At 45.1% G+C, this 20,598-nt stretch overlaps 1 protein-coding gene across 1 annotated transcript in view; it reads left to right on the top strand.

Moving 5' to 3' along the window:
- Positions 1-20,598, top strand: part of LOC142577909 (la-related protein 7-like) — a 52,135-nt gene that overhangs the window by 23,752 nt on the left and 7,785 nt on the right. The window contains exons 7-8 of the mRNA XM_075687346.1: positions 7,664-8,000; positions 13,605-13,756. Coding sequence (XP_075543461.1) covers positions 7,664-8,000; positions 13,605-13,756 — 489 coding nt within the window. The remainder of the gene's footprint in view (positions 1-7,663; positions 8,001-13,604; positions 13,757-20,598) is intronic.

Below are 20,598 nucleotides of genomic sequence, written 5' to 3'. Positions count from 1 at the left end.
ATTGGTCCCGACGCTGTGAAGCTGCCCAACGACTTAAGATCCAAGATTTCCATACACCGGATGCCACGCAATATGCATCCGACCTACAACGAAGGACGAAGACGAGCTAGGGGTAAACCCCTGCTCGCCAGTGCCCTCATGGATAAGGATCGAACATGCTTCGTAGATGCTGCTTCGTGCACTCAAGAAGTCTTCTCAGTGGTCATAGACTGTGATTCCAAAGTCCTCAGCTGCGCTACCATTCGCACTTCTAGTTCCAGCGTTGCAGAGCAGGTTGCAATTGCTCTTGCATTGACGGACAGTGTACATGACAATTTATTCAGACTCCAAGGCCGCTGTCAGGGCCTTTCAGATGTGAATGGTGGCTCCCCAGGCCCAACATATCATCCAAAACGCTAAAGACCTCAAACATCACTCATTGGCCTAGTTCCCTGTGCACCTTGGAACCATTGAGGGTGCCTCGCTCAACCCCAACGAGGAGGTGCACTCGGCTGCACGAGGTTTGACTGACCGTGCACCGGGTAACACGTCCTCTCCTGGGCGACCCGAGCATCTCTGCTCGTACAGCGAGATCTGCAAGCATAATTATCTATCAAGAAGACTCCTGCCTTTCCCTGCACTTTCGGCCCTGCACTCCTCGCTGTGCAGGGCCCAGGCAATCACTCTGAGACTTCTACAAACAAGCACTTACCCGAGCCCCGCGGCACTGCACACAATGTACCTCAAACGGTTCCCAAGCCCGGACTGCTCCCTGTGTGGTGGTTATGCGGACTTCGAGCATGTCCTGTGGGGCTGCACCTCTGCCGGTCCCCCTTTCACCCAAGAGGGAAGGATGAAGCTCATTAGGGCGCAGGACCAGACCTCTCAAATCCTGGCAGTCCGGAGGGCCCGCGAGAGGGATGTCAGGCTTCACCTGATGGTCCGTGAGTGGGCCTAGCCAGGTGACGTTGAGTTTACTTGCGTCTATTCTGGACCAAATAAAGTTGTTTCTCACTCACTCACTCACCGACAAGCAGAAGAATGCTATCATTTGTACTGACTCATTAATTGCACCCAGAGCTCTAAACTTAAACTCTACGAGGGAACCTCTGCTTAGCGATATCCTAAACATGGTGGCTTATTGGGGGCGAGCTCCACCACTGGAAAAGCTACCGCCGCCGTCGGCATGACGTGGCATGAGGGATCACGTGGACACAGCGGCCGCGTCGGCTGCTTCGGAAGCGCCGAAGCGAGCTGAAAACGAAAGTTTAAAGTCCCACCTGCGCCGCGGTTCTGATTAAGTGGGGAGGCTTTACAGCCTTGGGTGTCTGCTTGACAACATTTGAAAGTACTATAATAGGTAGTGGCTGCCTTTGGAGGCATGCAGCATGGTAGGCTACTGCTCAGTGCCGCAGTGCCGGACGTACGCAACGGAGCCTAGTGTCAGCCTTATTCACACATAGCCACAGGGCAAGGAGCTGCGTAAAGCTTGGCTGGCGAAACTTAGAACCGGCAGACAGCCATTGGCTACAACTCGGGTATGCAACAAGCACAGACGTGAGGAACATTTCTGCTATGGCGCCGGGACTGCGCGATGTTCGGTGAATAGCAGAAAACGCACACTGAGACGCTCGCCCGCACCCGCTGCCGCTGTCATGACGGTTTGGTCTATGAACTTGTTGATGTAGATATTGGCTAGTTCACTGGAACGGAGAGGGAGCGGTAAGACGCACATCATATGGTCATGTTTGTGTTATGAATTAATGCACTGGATTACGAAAAACAAGCAGAGGGAAATCGCACGCTGAGAAGACCGATAAACATACAGTGCGACGCAACTTGAGAAATAATATTGAAATGTCCAAGAATTTAGAAGACAAAAAAAAATTGTATCGTCGCGAGGGCACATCACAGTCGCCGTAGCTAGGCGTCGAAGTCTCTATAACGGAATTATTTTTTAACAGTTCCAGCTGATAGCGTCCACGCAACAATGGTTACTAGTGTATTGTCAAATGCTGTGGCCTAAAGCTCACAGCATGGTGCGAAAACGCACTCACAGCGAAAGCAAATCATTGTGCGCGGACATTTATGCAGATACGCAGTCAGTCGCTGCGAACCCGTGCGATCGCTGGATTGAGGCTCCATTCTGTTATGCTCCATTTGGTTATGCAGATAGCCCACTATACGAACATATTTCACATAGTTTATTCTCAGCGTTTAGCTACCTTTCACGCAAAAAGCCGGTTCGGGAGACTCCATCGCGGCGGCCACGCACAGTGGCATTCACTGTACGTATTCGGTAAAGAGATAGCGTGTGTAAACGATTCTGTGCTTTCAGTTTGCCCAAGATTACTATATCGACAGTCGAAAACTTCCCTCGTTTTGAGAGTACCTACCTAAATGTCCAGGAGGGCTGCCGCGTGGTGTTTTTATTGAGCGCCGTAAGCGAAACCTATGAGGAGCGCGCCACGTGATCCCTCATACTACGCAAGGGAGGCGCTTCCAACAGATGGCGACTCCGTAACTCCTCACCGCCAATAAGAAATACGGAAGAACCATAGGATTCTGCTGGGTCCCAAGCCATGTTGGGATACCAGGGAATGAAGCAGCAGATAGATGCACATTCATGGCAGCGCACAAAGGCATAATGCACACAACACTTCCATGCAAAGACAGTATCCAAGCAATTCATAAGGCCCTGGCATAAAAGTGGCAATTAGAATGGGACTCTTGCATAAATAAGTTACAATAAAACCCCTGCTTGGCAAGTGGTGGTTGTGCAGTCACCAGCAATGCTTCTATGAGGTGATCCTATGTCGACTTCGAATTGGGCATACACACCTGACACACAATTTTCTGCTTCAAAACGAAAACCCGCCAACTTGTGAGAAGTGCCATGAACCACTTACACTAATGCAAATTATTATGAGATGTCCACATACTGAAACACAGAGGCGGAAGCTTTTATGGAACCTCTATAACCTACAGATACCTTCATACTAGGCCTCATTAATGGGAGATGATCTGCTAGTGCCTTTCACTGACTTGTTGAACTTTTTAGAAAAAACCGGGGGGGGTTTTTGTTTTTCTTTTGCACAGACTATAAAGTAGCACAGCTTTTGTTGCTTTAACGTTTGATTTCTTAATATCTTGTGGCTGGTGTAGCATGGCCTTAGTCGCTTTTGCGCCATTAAACCCGAATTAACTAAGATAAGTGCGTTCAACTGTATTAGCTCTGTGTTTGGCTGGTTAGGCTCTACACCACCAGGTGCCTGCACCAATCACATTTACGCTAAAGCCCCTTTATCACAGCAGTAGTGGTCCTTAGTTTACACCTCCGCTCATCCGTTAAAACGCCAGGTCACCTGCAGTTACTGGAATACCGAACACGCTTGGTGCTGCGACAGAGCGGTTGCAACATACGCTTTCTTGGATAGCTCTCGCTGAGGATTGACCGCTAGGTGGCCAGCGGAGAGGTTGAAGAAGCTTCGCGTGCAACTGGAAGTAGACGACACGGCATCACATCATGATGCAGAGCCAGTAAAGGTGGAGCTTAAAGGGACACTAAAGGTTAATATTAAGTCAACGTGGACTGTTGAAATACCATCCCAGAAACCTCGAATAGCTTGTTTCACGCGAAGAAGAGACTTATTTTAAGAGAAAATGCGCTCTGAAGCATCCGCGTACCTCTAATGCAGTTCAAATCGCCTGCCCTCTGATCGAGGAGTGGTGACGTCATGGTGTCATAGTGACGTTGCGCTGTCGGTGAGTAAATCGGCACCCACAGATGGCGCTGCGGCTTTTCTGCGCAAAACGCAAACGCACGGCGAGAAACAGAGCCAAGACAGAGCCAACAGCAGTGCGAAAGCAGAACTATGGTGGCTAGCGGAAGGGAAAGCGCGCGACGATAACCTGGTTCTTTATTTTATGACGCCAACTTTGACGCTCGTTGCAATGGACGACCCTGACAAGGACACATTGGCTCGTGATGCTGGGCTCGACTTCGGCGATTTAAGCACTGATGAACGTGACCTGCTGCTGAGGGCTCGCGCTGCCGGCGTTGTTGCATACTACTATGACAGCAACTGTATGTCATGGCTGTACATATTCACACATTTGTAGCTTTTCCTTCGTAAAAACCAAATGCCACACTCACCGCCCCTTCTTTGACCTGCAGTTGTTCTTGTGCTTCGGAGAATGCAGGCAAGACTGACGGAACAGCGCTACGGGAAAGCATTGCTTTGAAAGACACTCCACACTACCTTAGTAAGTCGGCGTTGAACTCGTAATCCTCTGGACAAAAGTGCAGCGAGCACGCTATGCGATTTTTCGGCTCTTTGCCAACGCGCTGTGGCAGTGGTATGGCACTTAACCACTTCGAACGGAGAGTTTCAGTCGTTGGCACACAGTGATAAGTAACGTTGGATTTGCCGCTGCAACTGCCCTTGGCCAAGTTCCGCAGACCGTTCGCGCATCCCACGACATAACATGGACGTGGCATTCTCGCTGCTTGTTCCAAATGCAAATTTCGCGAGCCAGCAGAACCAGCGCAGCACGACGCGATAACGAAACAACTGAAATTCCAAAGCGTGCGCTGCGCAGAGTCGAGCGCGCAGAGTCAAGCGAAAACGAAACCTTTCGACCACCCATACTACTGAAGGGTAACGTCAAAATGTTATTGTTTCTTAGAATCGAACAGAAGTAGACAAGTAGCATTTTTTTTTTCGTCATATAACCTAATGAAATGATCTTTTTAATACGAGTAGTTGAGTACCAGTGACATAAATTATGATAGGAGTGCCTTCGTCATCGGGCTAGTACCAGAATGTCGCTGGAGGGTCTCAAATTGTGTCATGTCTTTACCCCAATTTCTCGGTTACTAAAGCTCTGTTCGTGCTTATATTGACGCCTTAGACGTTCTAGAGCATTGCTTTATCACTTTAACTTGACTTCATAGTAACCTTTAGTGTCCCTTTAACCCCGATCGCTTGGTGAACAAGTTGAGGAGAAGCATGGGCAGGGAGGAGGGTAATTGTCCATAGCTCTCCAAGTATAACACAGTTCACTTAAAGTGTGGTGGAAATCTTTTACTGTTGCTGTACACTACACATCTACAAAATTTGCCCAAACCATCTGAGGAACTCTTTAGCTCTTTCCCTACCATGAGGAAAGTAAGTGTTTTTTATAGGTTACACCAGATTTCTTTTTCTGAAGAAGCTGCTGCACTCAATATATTATGTAATACATAAACAAAAAGCAGAATGAACGCACTTTTCATGCACAAAAGTTTTAGCAAGATGTGCGTCACAAAAAAGATATAAATTGCCGGAATCAACATTGTGGGATAAAATTGAAAAAATTTTGTAAGGACACGCTTCTATGTACTAAGAAAAAAATTTAACAAAAATTATGAAATGTACAAAATGTATTGCCCTCTAATAGGCACTATCTCCGAAAACAAAATTTTTTGTTGAACATATATTCCACTACAAAAATTTAATTTAACTGCAAGCATTGCAGTTGGGCGTGCCATGCTGTGGCCGCCGATGTTCCAGGCTGGTTTGCATCGTCGTCACTGTCAGAGTCAAAATGCAATGAAACGGCAACATCCTCAGACTCGCTGCTGCTCGATCTATCAATAAAATCAGCCACAAACACAGCGAAATCGTGAGATCTACGATCTGTCAAAGCGCACACACCGCTCCCAGAGGCGGCCATTTTTGCTTTCTACTTTGATGATCGTGAAATTTCACAGCGCATTCAAAAATTATCGCCTGGCAGGAAAAAAGCTAACTGCTTAGAAAACAAAAATATAGTTCTCCTCCTTCACGTCTGATGGCGCATACTGTCCTTGAGCAGCACGGAAGGTCTCGAAAGCAGCATTTCAAACCACCGATAGCAGACTAACAATGCCCAATGGGCGCAGTAGCGAGTCAAGGAGATTTTTTTCCACAAGTGGCCAAAAAAGGTGTGCCGTATTCTCGACTTGTCACTTTTAGAGATGCCTTCAATTTTACATGACTAACGCAAGATGCATCTGCGTTTACGAGTGAAAGCATTCTTGGCACAAAGTCAAGCACACTATCTTTCGCCTGACTAGCACAAAGCTCATCGGCGTCTACCAGCAACAACATTCTTGGTACAGTGCTAAGCACGCTGTCTTATCACAGTGTGGAAACATAGCTGCCCGTCGACGTGTCCACTGCTAGTCGCATGAAATATAGCGAAAATGAAAGTATCTTCGAAAGTGATTGTCTAAAAATATGGTCCAAGTTTGTCAACGCGTTGCTTTGCGCACATGAGGAAAGTAAGTGTTTTTTGTAGGTTACACCAGATTTCTTTTTCTGAAGAAGCTGCTGCACTCAATTTATTATGTAATACATAAACAAATAGCAGAATGAACGCACTTTTCATGCATAAAAGTTTTAACAAGATGTGCATCACAAAAAAAGATATAAATTGCCGGTATAAAGATTGTGGGATAAATTTGAACAAATTTTGTGAAGACGTTCTGTGGCCACGATTTTCTAGCAATGCCTTTTACGCTATTCCTTTTCACGCTTCTTGTGCTTTGTCAGTGGTCAGAGCGACGCTCCGCACACTTCATGAACGGGATAAGCCAGCCATGAAGGGTGGATGATAAGTTGGCATAGAATTGAGGGGAAGGCATTGCTACAGAATTGTGGCCCGTATCTCAACCATTGTCACGCACTTGCTACAGATAGACAAAAGCACTGAATTCTCATTGGTGACTACAAGTTTAACTAGGCTTAACTAGTTTCAGTTTCAAGGACGTGTCGTAACATGGCTAACAGCCATGCCAGTGACGCATCATAGGAAAATATCACTATTTCTGCTCAACTTGGTGACCAAATTAGCACACTGTCATGCAGTCACAGTCCAAATTATAACACAGCGCAGTTGCAAGGTGTAATAAATTGCGGTTGTTCTTCTATATTACATCTATGGGGCTAGAGGTGGTGCCACGGAGCTGTCCGCATAATGAAGCAAGTCCAAATTATCAGTCGGCTGCTGTAGACGGTTTAGTCGCTACTATGACCATTGCCGTGTTGTCACCACAGATAGACAAAAGTACAGTCAATGCATACACAGAATCTTCATCCATTGGTGGCAACTTGTGAGCTGAGAGGTTGACCGTGCTATGACAGCCTAATGATTGCAGGTTTCTTTGGAACGATCATTGTCCAGCACTTCGCTCACTTAATCACCGGCATTGTCAACGCGGACATCGAGGTTGAAGTTGGCAATCAAGGAAGTCACCTAGGACCGTGCCACTATTTAACCCATTTGGAACTCGAGACGACAAACTGCAGATCACGTAAATGTAGCCTATAGAACTTCAGAAGGGGAACTGCTATGTCGTTAAGCAAGAGTCAAAAGTCCTTCCTTATAGCAGAAGTGAAACTGCTATGTCATTAAGCAGGAATCAAAAGTCCTTCCTTATAGCAGAGAATTATTTGCAAGAAACCCGTGACAAAGATCTTTGTTCACTTTTCTCTGTGCTATCACAATACTTAATTGAAAGCCAGGGAAATAGCTTTTACCTAAATGGCAAGACTTCATAAGTTACCCCCTTTTTTTTTTTCCTTCTCTGACTTCGCGTTCTTTTGCAACTGCTTTTCACACTATGGTTTTACCTTGTCTAAATCTGACCTGGCCACAGATGCGAATGGAAGCGCCTGAGGAACAAGTACCTGGCCCTACAGAAGGCTACAATGGCACAAATCAAGCGCTCTCTGCTGCTACCACCATCGGGGTGCACCCCTGCTCCATCCCCAAGCTACACACTTTCTTCCCCAGTACAAGCATCAGCTGACTCCGACATGATTCTCACATCTCAGGAAGATGAGGCTTGGGAGATGTCCTCGGACAGCAAAGGGAATACCGAGCTACCAAACAACATGGACACAGCGCAAGCCCCGCCAACACTGCAGTTTCAGCCTGGAGTTATTGTCAAGCTGGTCACTGAAAAGCCAGTCTCCAACACTGCCGAGTTCAAGGTGTGTTTATTTTCTTCTTTCTTTATTTCTTTTACTTTGGTTTTAATTATTTAATTGTGAACACGTTATGAGCTAAATAATGGGCAAACAAATTGGGTTTGCTTTCTTTTCTTTCTTTCTTTTTTTCTTATACTTAATTATTTAACTGCAAACACCAGTTATGAGCTATAAAAATTTGCAAATTATGTTTGTTCAGCATACTTTTGTCCAGGCATGGCATAATGTAACATAAAGTCATCCGAACGGGGATACCTGGGATCGAGCCAAGCATCACACAATTTTAAGCAGAACATTCTAACCACTATGCCAGGTCCGTTTTGCACAAGCAAACAGATAATACAGGTGGATTCCAGAACTCAAAGGGCATCGAACTCGAAGGGGATTGCGAAATAGATATATAAATAAATATAAAATATGCCTATCTAAAGTTTATCTGAAACCTCCACACATCTCGGACACTTTTCCGAGATCATAATAAGTTGCAACTTACCTATTGGCGTCTCCAAGGCCGTGTCAAGTAGACAAAAAGTTCAATTATTTGTGTACACGAATGCAGGAAGACGCTTGCACTGTGGAATGGTCCTTGATGTACTGATCGCAATGCTACACCTGCCACACCCTGCTGCCAGACCACAGTGCGCCTTGCAAGCCTACAAGTGCTTGTTGCACGTTTTTATTCAGTATAGGATAGAAATAGATGCAATGCAGAAACGAACCAGCCTGTATAAATTGGATATGTGCTGTGCCGCTATCAGCACAATTGTACTACGAATCGTGCGAGGACGTTCCCGACCGCTGTGCCCTGTTACAATACACTATTTAAATGGCCGATCATCATATGTCGGCAACGAGTCAACCAGGCAGACTTTGTGTCGGCTTTTGGTTTTGCATGCATCGACAAGCGGCATAAAACACCCTTATGAATTTCTCGTGGGCAAGCGACTAAGTCGAGACGCTTAGTGTGTTTTCATTTGGTCACCTTTACAGGTTGAATTGCTGCAATTAGTAGCGATTATGCGTGTTCATAGAGTCTTCTGCATGTATACAACTATAGATTAGTTTGAAATTTAGGACAATGAAAGCAAGTAAAGTGTAATAAACAAAGCCACAAGAACATCTCAAGCCTCAAGCACGATGACCAGACAAATCCATGCACTAACCATTATTCTCATGGTGGCTGAACAAGCGCAGTGCCAGCTCATCCTCTTTTTTTTCAATGCCCACCAGATGCGGCCTATCAGACCGTTCACCGCCCTCTCCTAACGTCCTTTCCTACTCTCCCCCATTGGCTAACATTCACGCCAGCTTTACAGTCGCAGGGGAGAGTACCATCTGGGTGGTGGCTCACGATGGAAGTTGGAGGAAGACTGACAGACGTGTGGTAACCTCACAGGCGCAGGGAAAGAGCACCTACCGCTTCTCCACCGTAATTGCAGCGGCGCACGCTGAGACACTTGCTTGACACAAGCAGTCGTACCATCTGGGTAACGTCGCATCGCAGCAACTCGCTGAACTAAGGCACACCAACAGCTCCCATTGGGGAGCGAGCGATTGCACTGGCATTGAAAACATAGAGGAGGCGATGGCAGTGCCAGAGTTCCTTCTAGTAATTATTGTGGGAAACTCTGTGGCGTGCAGTGGTTTCATTAAATCCAGATTGTAATGCAAAAATCCATTCACGTAGTGGGTAGGATGTTGTGATCGGATTCGTTTTGGCCACTCACGGAACACTAAAATGCTGTTCACGGGGTCTACAAGAATACAAACCTGGTGGTGCAGCTAGACATCTCCAGTTCAGCATTCCATGCCTGGAGCCTTTCAGTGAAAAGCTTGAGTTTCATCCACGCTTTCTTTTGGAAAGCGTGTTGGACCAGTAAGCCATTCGTGTTATTGAAGCAGAGTGGCAATCTGCTCTTGCCGATAATGAACGGCCACACACTATCCATATTTGCACCAGACAAAATCTAACTCTGCTCATCTTTCCTCCATGGCGTGTACAGCGCAGTACACTTAAAATGATATCAAGAAAAACGAAAAATCTGATCGTTATAACCGATCATCGCTACAGTCGAACCCGACTATATTGAACCCGTTTACATCGAATTATTCTATATATCGAACAATTTCTGGACAAGGTATAGTTACAATGAGTATATATAGCAAAAATTATGTTTACATCAAACAAAAATAGCAGCAACGCCCGATATATCGAACGTCAAGTGGTGGAAAAATGCCCCCAGAAGTTGGCTTTGCCTCGCGGTGGCAGGAAAACCCGGTGGCGCGGCTCCATCCAACTGCTCTCCCTACCGTGGCCGCACTGCGTCGAGCGAGCTATCGACACCTCGCTGCAAAAAATTATTCTGGCCCAGCCGCAGCGCTTGGTCAGACAGCCAATCAGAGGTTCTTGTGCCCTCGTCGTGCAAGATGGCGAAAGTGCGAGTTGTCTCGCTGCTCTTCTGGTTCATTGTGTGTGCGCCTTGTGGGCCTTCTCCCGCAGTGTTGCCATGATGAAGCGGCAGAATTCGCCTTTCGTCATAAAGCTCGAAATCATAAATCGGGTCGAACGCGGTGAGAAGTCAGATGTCCCCGCAGCGTTCAAGATTCTGAGGAGCACTCTCAGCACGATCTTGAATAAGGGGGAGATTAGGGCTAAAGCGGCCAAACTCGCCACCTGGTGCCCGTGGCGCCCGACGCGTACGCACGGCCGTGTACGAGTGGTTCATCCGAAATTGCTTCAGCCATGCCGGCTTCCGCGTGCTCGGCGATGACTGTAAATTCTGATGAATGCGACGAAGCCGTTGCCGATGTTGCCGAAGTTTGGAGCGAGCTGTCAGAATTTCCAGAAGCTGTTGATGAGTTTGTGAGTGTAGATGATGGTATCGCGACCGCCAGAGAGCCAGAAAACGAAGACTATATTGCCAACATCGCACCCAGCACAAGTGAAATTGGGCACAATGAGGAAAGCAACGATGGTCCTTTGCCCACATCCTCTGAAGCGATTGGTGTGCTCGCACTAGTCCGGTGCTTCTGCGTGAATGCGGAAGGTTGCGGCCTCAGCTGCTCCGACTCAAATCTGGAGAAATGCTTGAGTCGCAGGCAGCGAAACTGCCCAAGCAGAAGAAAGTGCAGCACTATTTCATGCAAAACTAAGCTAGTTTCATCAATAAAGTGCTTTTATAAATGGCATGTGCTATTATGACACCCAATTATTTAGCAGGCTTATATCGAATTATGCTCTATATCGAACTGATAGGCGTCTTTTTTTTTTTTTTTTTTTTTTTGCAAGTTGCGATATAGCCGGGTTTGACTGTATATGTTGACTGCCATAAAGAGAGAAAAAAAAACTGCCGAACATACCTTCATAGCTCCGAAACCAAATTTGCCACCTACGATAAAAAATTGACGTTCCAGAAAGAAGGCTGTCAAAAATTAAATGTTTATTTATACCTCTAAACCGAGTGTCAAGCGTTAGGTGCAATTAGGTGTTCGGTGCAGGTGGTGAAATAGTCAGAAATCTGCACTTGCTTTCGCAGAAGTTTCAGGTTCACAACCGTGGTGTGCATTGAATCAGCGGCTGCGCGAACGCTGGCGGCTATAATTTAGCATGCATGAAATCAATGAGCGACTCTATCGATGACAGTACACTTTGCGTGAACATCGGGGTCGGTGTCAAATACGGGCCTCTGTCAACGTTGTCGCCATTGCCGCTGCTGTCATCGCCTCCGTCGCATAATGCCGCCGACTGTAGTGACAACGATCACTACGTCACAGATTCTTCACAAAACGTGGCAGTGCTATCTGCAGTGAGAAACTCCTCCATCAAAGCACCACCTATTTTATTACCAGTAGCAGCGTGCTCCCAGAGTTCGGTAATGTCAGTGGCTGCCACCATGTTGGTTTCATACATGGGGGTTTCGGCCGGGCGCACTAAGCCTGCCGTTTCCATTCATCCGCATGGTCACTGGTTCTAGCCTTCATGATCGTGGCACTCGCAGTTTTCAGAATCGTCGCTATCATCGACTGCACGAGCTGGTACTTTGAGTCTTGCAAAATTTGTAGCTTCGTCTCGGGTGACACAGCTTTGCGCTTTGTCGACACACCTACCGCTGCTTCCGCGGCACATTTTCGTGCTCGCTGAGGAAGAGAAGGAGATTGTAGAAAGGGAGCACATGTGCAGTTCACTTCTCGCTTCTTCTTCTTCTTCTTTGGGTGGTCGCCGGCGACGTGGATAGGTGGATGGATGTTATGAACGTCCCCTTTGGAATGGGGCGGTGGGTTGCGCCACCAAGCTGTTCTTATTTTATTGCGTAATGTCCTACCTATGTTAAAAAAGAAAAGGAAAAAAAAACACGATGAATTGCCATAACCAAAGTTTCTGAACCCCTATTGTGATCTTTGTTTTTGTATTTGTACGTCTCCATTGTTTGTCGTTTCCCTACTTCCACGAATCTTCCAGTCGCCTCTTATGGACATGAAGCAGCTGGCACCATCTTGTGGCAGGCTGCGCCAACTTGCGATACTCTCCGTGGCTTTCACAATCGGCGTGCTGGCGGGATGCGCTGCACGCTAATGGCGCCAGATTCGAACTCGTGTAGGCAAACTTTTCGCCCCATCTCAGTTAAGAGGAACTTAGCAAAGCAAATTTCTCTATTATTCTGCATGGAAAACGCCACTAAAAAGGCGGAACTTCGACCGTTATATCCGATATGCAGCGAATAGCATATCATTATATATGGGTTTTTTTCTCACAGCCTTATTGCATACATTCATACTCTGAAGTGAACTCATCGTTATAACCGACGTATCATTATAAGTGGACTGTACTGTACTGCCCTGCAGATTCAATCTCTTTTTGTGACAGCATCAGCCAAAACTGCTGTTTCAAATGTGTTGGCATTAAATATTTTCAATGGCGTGAAAAGTGATCGCGTACCCGCTAGGAGAAGCACACTTGCAGACGCGCGGCGCATTATTCAGTATATAGAATGTGATGGTGAACGGGAGTTTGATATACATGCATAGTGCAATGCTATACTTTGCATGCAATATTCAAAGGGATGTAATGGCTGTTTGATATAGACAGTAATTCAATATATCCGAGTTTGATATATCCGATATCAACTGCACTTACATTACGTTTTTGTGGCACATCCTTGCACATCCCTCTTCTCCTGACTAGAGTCACTGGAAAATTCCTAGAGTAGTGCAACAGGCAGACTTCCACGACGGTGGCCACGCACTTTCCAAGCAACCCCAGTTATGCTGTTGGAAGGAACTTTCTTGTGGAATAAAACGATCTTGTTAATTTCCATAGCATGAGCCCTTTGACACTTTTCAAAGGGAGTACTTAAAAGAGGCTTTAAAGACCATTTTTCACAATTCTATACAACAGTACATGTATCTCTTGTTGTTAGGGCCTTGCATTTGTGCTGCTTTCTTTCATATTGTTTTGCCTTCCATCACAAACATTGTTCTAACAAGATGAAGTCCATGCCTTGATGCCTTCTTTAGAAAACTAATTTACACTTGACAGTGAAGGCTGTGCACTGAGAGAGTTGTCTTGTGTGTAGTGTGCAATGTAGTTGGTTGTGTGTGTGTGTGCAGAACAAGATCCGGCAGCTGGCCAATGTGGCTTACGTGGATGTTATGGAGGGGGACAGCGTCGCATACGTGCGTTGTGCTGATCCTGATGGAGCCTACCAATTCATTGAGAACCAGAAGGAGTCTTTCTGTGGTGCCCTCTCCCTACTTGCTGGTGCAGTATTGAGAGTTTTGTACTGCTTTTGACTGTGACGTCTAATAGCCACCACTTGCTTGATGTAGTGTAAGACAATGTAGTGGAGTGAAGGCACCGTACCTTTGCTTGGTCTCTCCACCTTGTTTATCCCCCCTTAACAACATTAGTGATAAGTGACATGCTTGCACTACATGTAACTCTGTGGTATTGTTACCCCACACAAGTTAAAATGACATGTTCAGGTGCAGCAATTCCTGGCATGCCTTTGCAAGGCTAGATCTGCCTTTAGCTAGCACCATCCTTCCCCCCTTCTTTCTGCATTTTCTATTTTTTGCTTTCTTTATATGGGTGTACATGTTTCCAGTTGTCGATGAACTGCTGTGGATGAAACTTGCAATTCCCTGGTGATTTTCATTGCAGGTGTTACTCACGAGTGCGTACAGCCAATGCTAACAATTTAAGCGATTTTACAAACCACCAGTTACCATCACATGTGGATGCTTTTATTATATAAAAAGTGTATTTTAGCTACAACTGCAGAATTAATAAATAAGGGATTTGGGATAAGTAGTAATGCTTGCTTGGCAAAATTTATCGCAGGTGTGGACACCACAACTTGTGCAATAATTGCAAATGCACACTTTATATACCAACTTATTTTTTAATCAGTTACTTTAGTGCCCTTGTGGCATTAAGCAGTTGAAGGCAGTCAGTGCTTGAGGTATGACTGCTTGGCAGGAATTGTGACAGTAGCAGCAACTTCGATACCTCTGCCCCAAAAATAATAACTGTAATTGGTGCCTCACATAGCTCAAGGAAGAAGTCATAGGAAAACTATAAATAGGATGCCCATCCATTTTGCTGCAAGTTTGGTGTCTGTTATCTCTAGACTGGTGCTAGTCTCATGGTTCCTACTAAGCAGACATGCCTCGAGCGCTGACCAGCTTCACTTTTGCAATTGCAACATGTGCACTTGTCAATAATGAAGATGTTAACTAGAGAAATTTAGTTAATTGGATAAATTACCAATTATCACACAATTTCTGATGTATTTCACTACTATAAATGTAGGGCATTGAAAATGATCATTGTCTTAAGTCCCCTGTTTAGGTATAATTACTGGCAGCAAGTAATTGCTGAAACAGCCAGTATAGACTTGGAGGAGGCGCCCACAGTGCGTACAGTCAAACCCACTTATAACAATACTGGTTTTAACAATATATCAGAATATAGTAAAAAGTTTATTTTACCATAGAACACTCACAGAAGTTCTTAGTGCCGCAGCTGGTCGTTGTTACATCAGAATATTGTTGAAACTAGGGGTCTGCGAACAGTGAATTTTGAGACCGAATCAAACACGAATCGAATAGTGCCAGAAGCGAAGTGAATCGAATCGAATAATTTTCAAATAATGAATAACCGTTGTCAGAATCAATATAAAACAATGCTCACATCCTGGTATTCTTAAAGTTAGCCAGTTTCTGTCATTACATTGTACGTTATGAAGCATTGTTCATTAAAAAGCACAAATGGAACATTAGGAGCAAGCAAGTAGTTTCTTCCAATGTACTGGGCTCTTCAGAGAATTCGAATGATCTCTGTATAGCCTGTAAAGTATAGCTACCTAAGCAACGCAGCCTGCTCCGCTACGCAAGTTCTCACATTTTATGTCTATACTGTGCCCGTGAGGGTGAAAACTTATCATATTTTTTATCCTATTTTATGTTTATTTGGGTGCAGTTGACGTTCAGTAGCCTGGCGAGGGAATAAGAATTCAGGATCGCCAATCGGCCTCTAGAGTCTGTACAGGAGTATGTTTATCTAGGTCAATTGCTCACAGGGGACCCTGATCATGAGACGGAAAAACAGATAAATGAAAATGGGTCGGAGAGCATACGGCAGGCATTACAAAATCCTAACTGGGAGTTTCCCGCTGTCTTTGAAAAGAAAAGTGTACAATCATTACATTCTACTGATGCTAACAGAGAAGCTTGAAAACAAGTTAAGGACCACGCAACGAGTGGAAGAACGAAAAATGTTTGCCATAGCGTTGAGAGACAGGAAGAGAGCAGTGAGGATCAGACAGCAAACGGGCATAGCCGATATTCTAGTTGACATCAAGAGAAAGAAATGGAGCTGGGCAGGTCATGTATTGCGTAGGGTAGATAACCGGTGAACCATTTCCGTGATGGGTGCCTAGGGAAGGGAAGTGCAGTCCAGAACAGCAGAAAATTAGGTGGGATGATGAAATTGGGAAATTTGCAGGCGAAAGTTGTGATCAGCTAGCGCAAGATAGGGAAAATGGAGACCGCAGGGAGAGGCCTTCATCCTGCAGTGGACATAAAAATAGGCTGATCATGATAATGACGACATTCTGAAATATTCTAGAAGTATTAGAAAAATATTCACATTTACAAATAGTGACTATTCGATTCGAAAGTTTCGAATATTAGCACACACCTAGTTAAAACCGGTAACCAGTTGTAAGTGAGTTCTAATGTACAGTTATACCTTGATATAATGAAGCCAGTAAAATTGGCAATTTGCTTTGTTATATTGAATTTTAACCTTAAATTTACTGCAAATAAGTGGTCGCCGACGGATTTTCCTTACCCTGAAGAGGCCGCAACATTTTCAGAATTATCAGGCAACCGGAAAACACAAATTTAAATGAGAAAAACAAAAACAATTTCTTTCATTTGAGAGTTGGCGACAAAATATACGGTTTCATGCCGTGTTGTTGACGATATCTTCACATAGGTGGTACTAAGCAAAGCCAGCCATGCTTGCGTGTCCACTGTGCCCCCACGGCTGATAGTGTCACCTGCAGTGGGATGACACTATCAGGAATAGCGCCAGCAGTGGGGAGCAAATGCTTCATCAGTCTCTCGCTTCAATGCGTCTCCAAAATTCAAGACTACGCAGCCTCCAGTAGTAAATGTGCGGGAAGACAGTGCACTTGATTTAACACCATCTCGGCACGCCCACTCTTTGCACACATGACAGAATACCTCTAAAACAGTGCTTGGGCTGTGTATGCGCCCAGCAGCACTGACAGCCATGTGCAGTCGGGTGCACTAAAAAAGGAAATGCGCACCAACGTGCCCCGAACTTCCTCTCCCTCTTTCTCCTTGCTCGCACGAAAGATGGCGCTCATCAAGCCACCATCCTTCTCGACTCACGCTCGCAAGCTTTCTCTTGAGCCCAAAGCATACAGCGTGCAGGGCACGATGGGATCTTATCGCAGTTGGTTTTTATGCAGAACATGGCACTGCTGGTCGCTCTTGGTCATGCAGCGCGCAATTTGAGAGGTGCGTTCACAAGCAGCTGCATGTAATTCAGCCGTTTGACCATCTGCGCCCGCAGCAGTTGCTATTTATTATCTCGGTATTCCTTCATGGGCGGCAGTGAAGTTTTGTTATATTGAAATCATGTATAAGCACACTTCGTTATATTGAGGTTTAACTGTACTTCTTTCTTTTTTAATTAAAATGTTTTGATCTATGTCCTCCCTTTGTTTGTTTTGTGCGACCCAATTATAACAATTATCGGTTATAGCAATGGTATTTTCTTGGCACTTGAATGTTGTTATTAGTTGGTTTGACTGTATGATAAGTAGTGCATGGCAGTTTTTGAAATCGCATCAGTGTTTTTGCTTTGACAGACTACGAAAAAAGGTGAAGAGGTTGTGGCAGTGGATGGTGTTGCAATGGAGATGACGGGTGTGGCCTTGTGGCCATCGCCTCTCATTTTTGCTTACAGCCTGTTCATGTGTTCAGTCTGCATGCAACTGCAACATAGCTCATTCATTAGTAGCATGTTTAAGGGCACTAATGTATCTTCACAAAAGTGCTTAGTCACATGGTACATTTTCAAATCTCTTGCACTTTCTTTGCAGCCTGGAAAAACTAAAACCAGAGCAGCTATCTTCATGAAAAGAGACTATTTGGATATTTCTCAATAGGCTGTAGAACTCCCTCATTGAACATTTTGCATTTAAAGCAATGCTTTAAAAGTTGGCTATTTAATTATTTGTAATTAATGACCTGAGCTCATAGTAAGAAATGCTTTGAGTTGCTCAAGGGAACAGTGAGCAATGCTAACTTGGTTGTATTCTCGTAGCACACACGTGGGTTTTGTAAGACTTGGCACAATTTAGCTATGCTACTCACTTATAACCAATTTAGTCAAAGTGAAATTTCATTGCATTTGGCTTTTAAAGATATAACAAAGACAACGAATCAACTCCCATTGAAAATTTTCTTGCTGTCTGACAGATGTTAAGCATTTCCTCATGCATGGTACCATTGGCAAGTCATCATCCAGAATTCCCTGCAGGACTGTCACGCTTTCGATAAATATAATTTAGCATAAAGAATGCTTCATCATCATCATCATCAGCCTAGTTACGCCCACTGCAGGGCAAAGGCCTCTCCCATACTTCTCCAACTACCCCGGTCATGTACTAATTGTGGCCATGTTGTCCCTGCAAACATCTTAATTTCATCCGCCCACCTAACTTTCTGCCGCCCCCTGCTACGCTTCCCTTGGAATCCAGTCCGTAACCCTTAATGACCATCGGTTATCTTCCCTCCTCATTACATGTCCTGCCCATGCCCATTTCTTTTTCTTGATTTCAACTAAGATGTCGTTTACCCGCGTTTGTTGCCTCACCCAATCTGCTCTTTTCTTATCCCTTAACGTTACACCCATCATTCTTCTTTCCATAGCTCGTTGCGTCGTCCTCAATTTCAGCAGAACCCTTTTCGTAAGCCTCCAGGTTTCTGCCCCATATGTGAGTACTGGTAACACACAGCTGTTATACACTTTCCTTTTGAGGGATAGTGGCAACCTGCTGTTCATGATTTGAGAATGCCTGCCAAACGCACCCCAGCCCATTCTTATTCTTCTGGTTATTTCAGTCTCATGATCCGGATCCGTGGTCACTACCTGCCCTAAGTAGATGTATTCCCTTACCACTTCCAGTGCTTCGCTACCTATCGTAAACTGCTGTTCTCTTCCGAGACTGTTAAACAATACTTTAGTTTTCTGCAAATTAATTTTCAGACCCACCCTTCTGCTTTGCCTCTCCAGGTCAGTGAGCATGCATTGCAATTGGTCTCCTGAGTTACTAAGCAAGACAATATCATCAGCGAATCGCAAGTTGCTAAGGTATTCTCCATCAACTTTTATCCCCAATTCTTCCCACTCCAGGCCTCTGAATACCTCCTGTAAACATGCTGTGAATAGCATTGGAGATATCGTATCTCCCTGTCTGACGCCTTTCTTTATAGGGATTTTGTTACTTTCTTTGTGGAGGACTACGGTGGCTGTGGAGCCACTATAGATATCTTCCAGTATTTTTACATATGGCTCATCTACACCCTGATTCCGTAATGCCTCCATGACTGCTGAGGTTTCGACTGAATCAAACGCTTTCTCGTAATCAATGAAAGCTATATATAAGGGTTGGTTATATTCTGCACATTTCTCTATCACTTGATTTACAGTGTGAATATGGTCTATTGTTGAGTAGCCTTTACGGAATCCTGCCTGGTCCTTTGGTTGACAGAAGTCTAAGGTGTTCCTGATTCTATTTGCGATTACCTTAGTAAATACTTTGTAGGCAACGGACAGTAAGCTGATCGGTCTATAATTTTTCAAGTCTTTGGCGTCCCCTTTCTTATGGATTAGGATTATGCTAGCGTTCTTCCAAGATTCCGGTACGCTCGAGGTTATGAGGCATTGCGTATACAGGGTGGCCAGTTTCTCTAGAACAATCTGACCACCATCCTTCAACAAATCTGCTGTTACCTGATCCTCCCCAGCTGCCTTCCCCCTTTGCATAGCTCCTAAGGCTTTCTTTACTTCTTCTGGCGTTACCTGTGGGATTTCGAATTCCTCTAGGCTATTCTCTCTTCCACTATCGTCGTGGGTACCACTGGTACTGTATAAATCTCTATAGAACTCCTCAGCCACTTGAACTATCTCAACCATATTGGTAACGATATTGCCGGCTTTGTCTCTTAACGCACACGTCTGATTCTTGCCTATTCCTAGTTTCTTCTTCACTGTTTTTAGGCTTCCTCCGTTCCTGAGAGCCTGTTCAATTCTATCCATATTATAGTTTCTGATGTCCGCTGTCTTACGCTTGTTGATTAACTTAGAAAGTTCTGCCAGTTCTATTCTAGCTGTAGGGTTAGAGGCTTTCATACATTGGCGTTTCTTGATCAGATCTTTCGTCTCCTGCGATAGCTTACTGGTTTCCTGTATAACGGCGTTACCACCGACTTCTATTGCGCACTCCTTAATGATGCCCATGAGATTGTCGTGCATTGCTGCAACACTAAGGTCCTCTTCCTGAGTTAAAGCCGAGTACCTGTTCTGTAGCTTGATCCGGAATTCCTCTAGTTTCCCTCTTACCGCTAACTCATTGATTGGCTTCTTGTGTACCAGTTTCTTCCGTTCCCTCCTCAAGTCTAGGCTAATTCGAGTTCTTACCATCCTATGGTCACTGCAGCGTACCTTGCCGAGCACGTCTACATCTTGTATGATGCCAGGGTTCGCGCAGAGTATGAAGTCGATTTCATTTCTAGTCTCACCATTCGGGCTCCTCCACGTCCACTTTCGACTAACCCGCTTGCGGAAAAAGGTGTTCATTATCCGCATATTATTCTGTTCTGCAAACTCTACTAATAATTCTCCTCTGCTATTCCTAGAGCCTATGCCATATTCCCCCACTGACTTGTCTCCAGCCTGCTTCTTGCCTATCCTGGCATTGAAGTCGCCCATCAGTATAGTGTATTTTGTTTTGACTTTACCCATCGCCGATTCCACGTCTTCATAAAAGCTTTCGACTTC

The sequence above is a fragment of the Dermacentor variabilis genome, chromosome 1 (genome assembly GCF_050947875.1).
Source record: "Dermacentor variabilis isolate Ectoservices chromosome 1, ASM5094787v1, whole genome shotgun sequence".
NCBI classification, from domain to species: Eukaryota; Metazoa; Arthropoda; class Arachnida; order Ixodida; family Ixodidae; genus Dermacentor; species Dermacentor variabilis.
The sequence above is the reverse complement of the archived record's forward strand: the minus strand, read 5'-3'. Positions and strand labels throughout refer to the sequence as shown.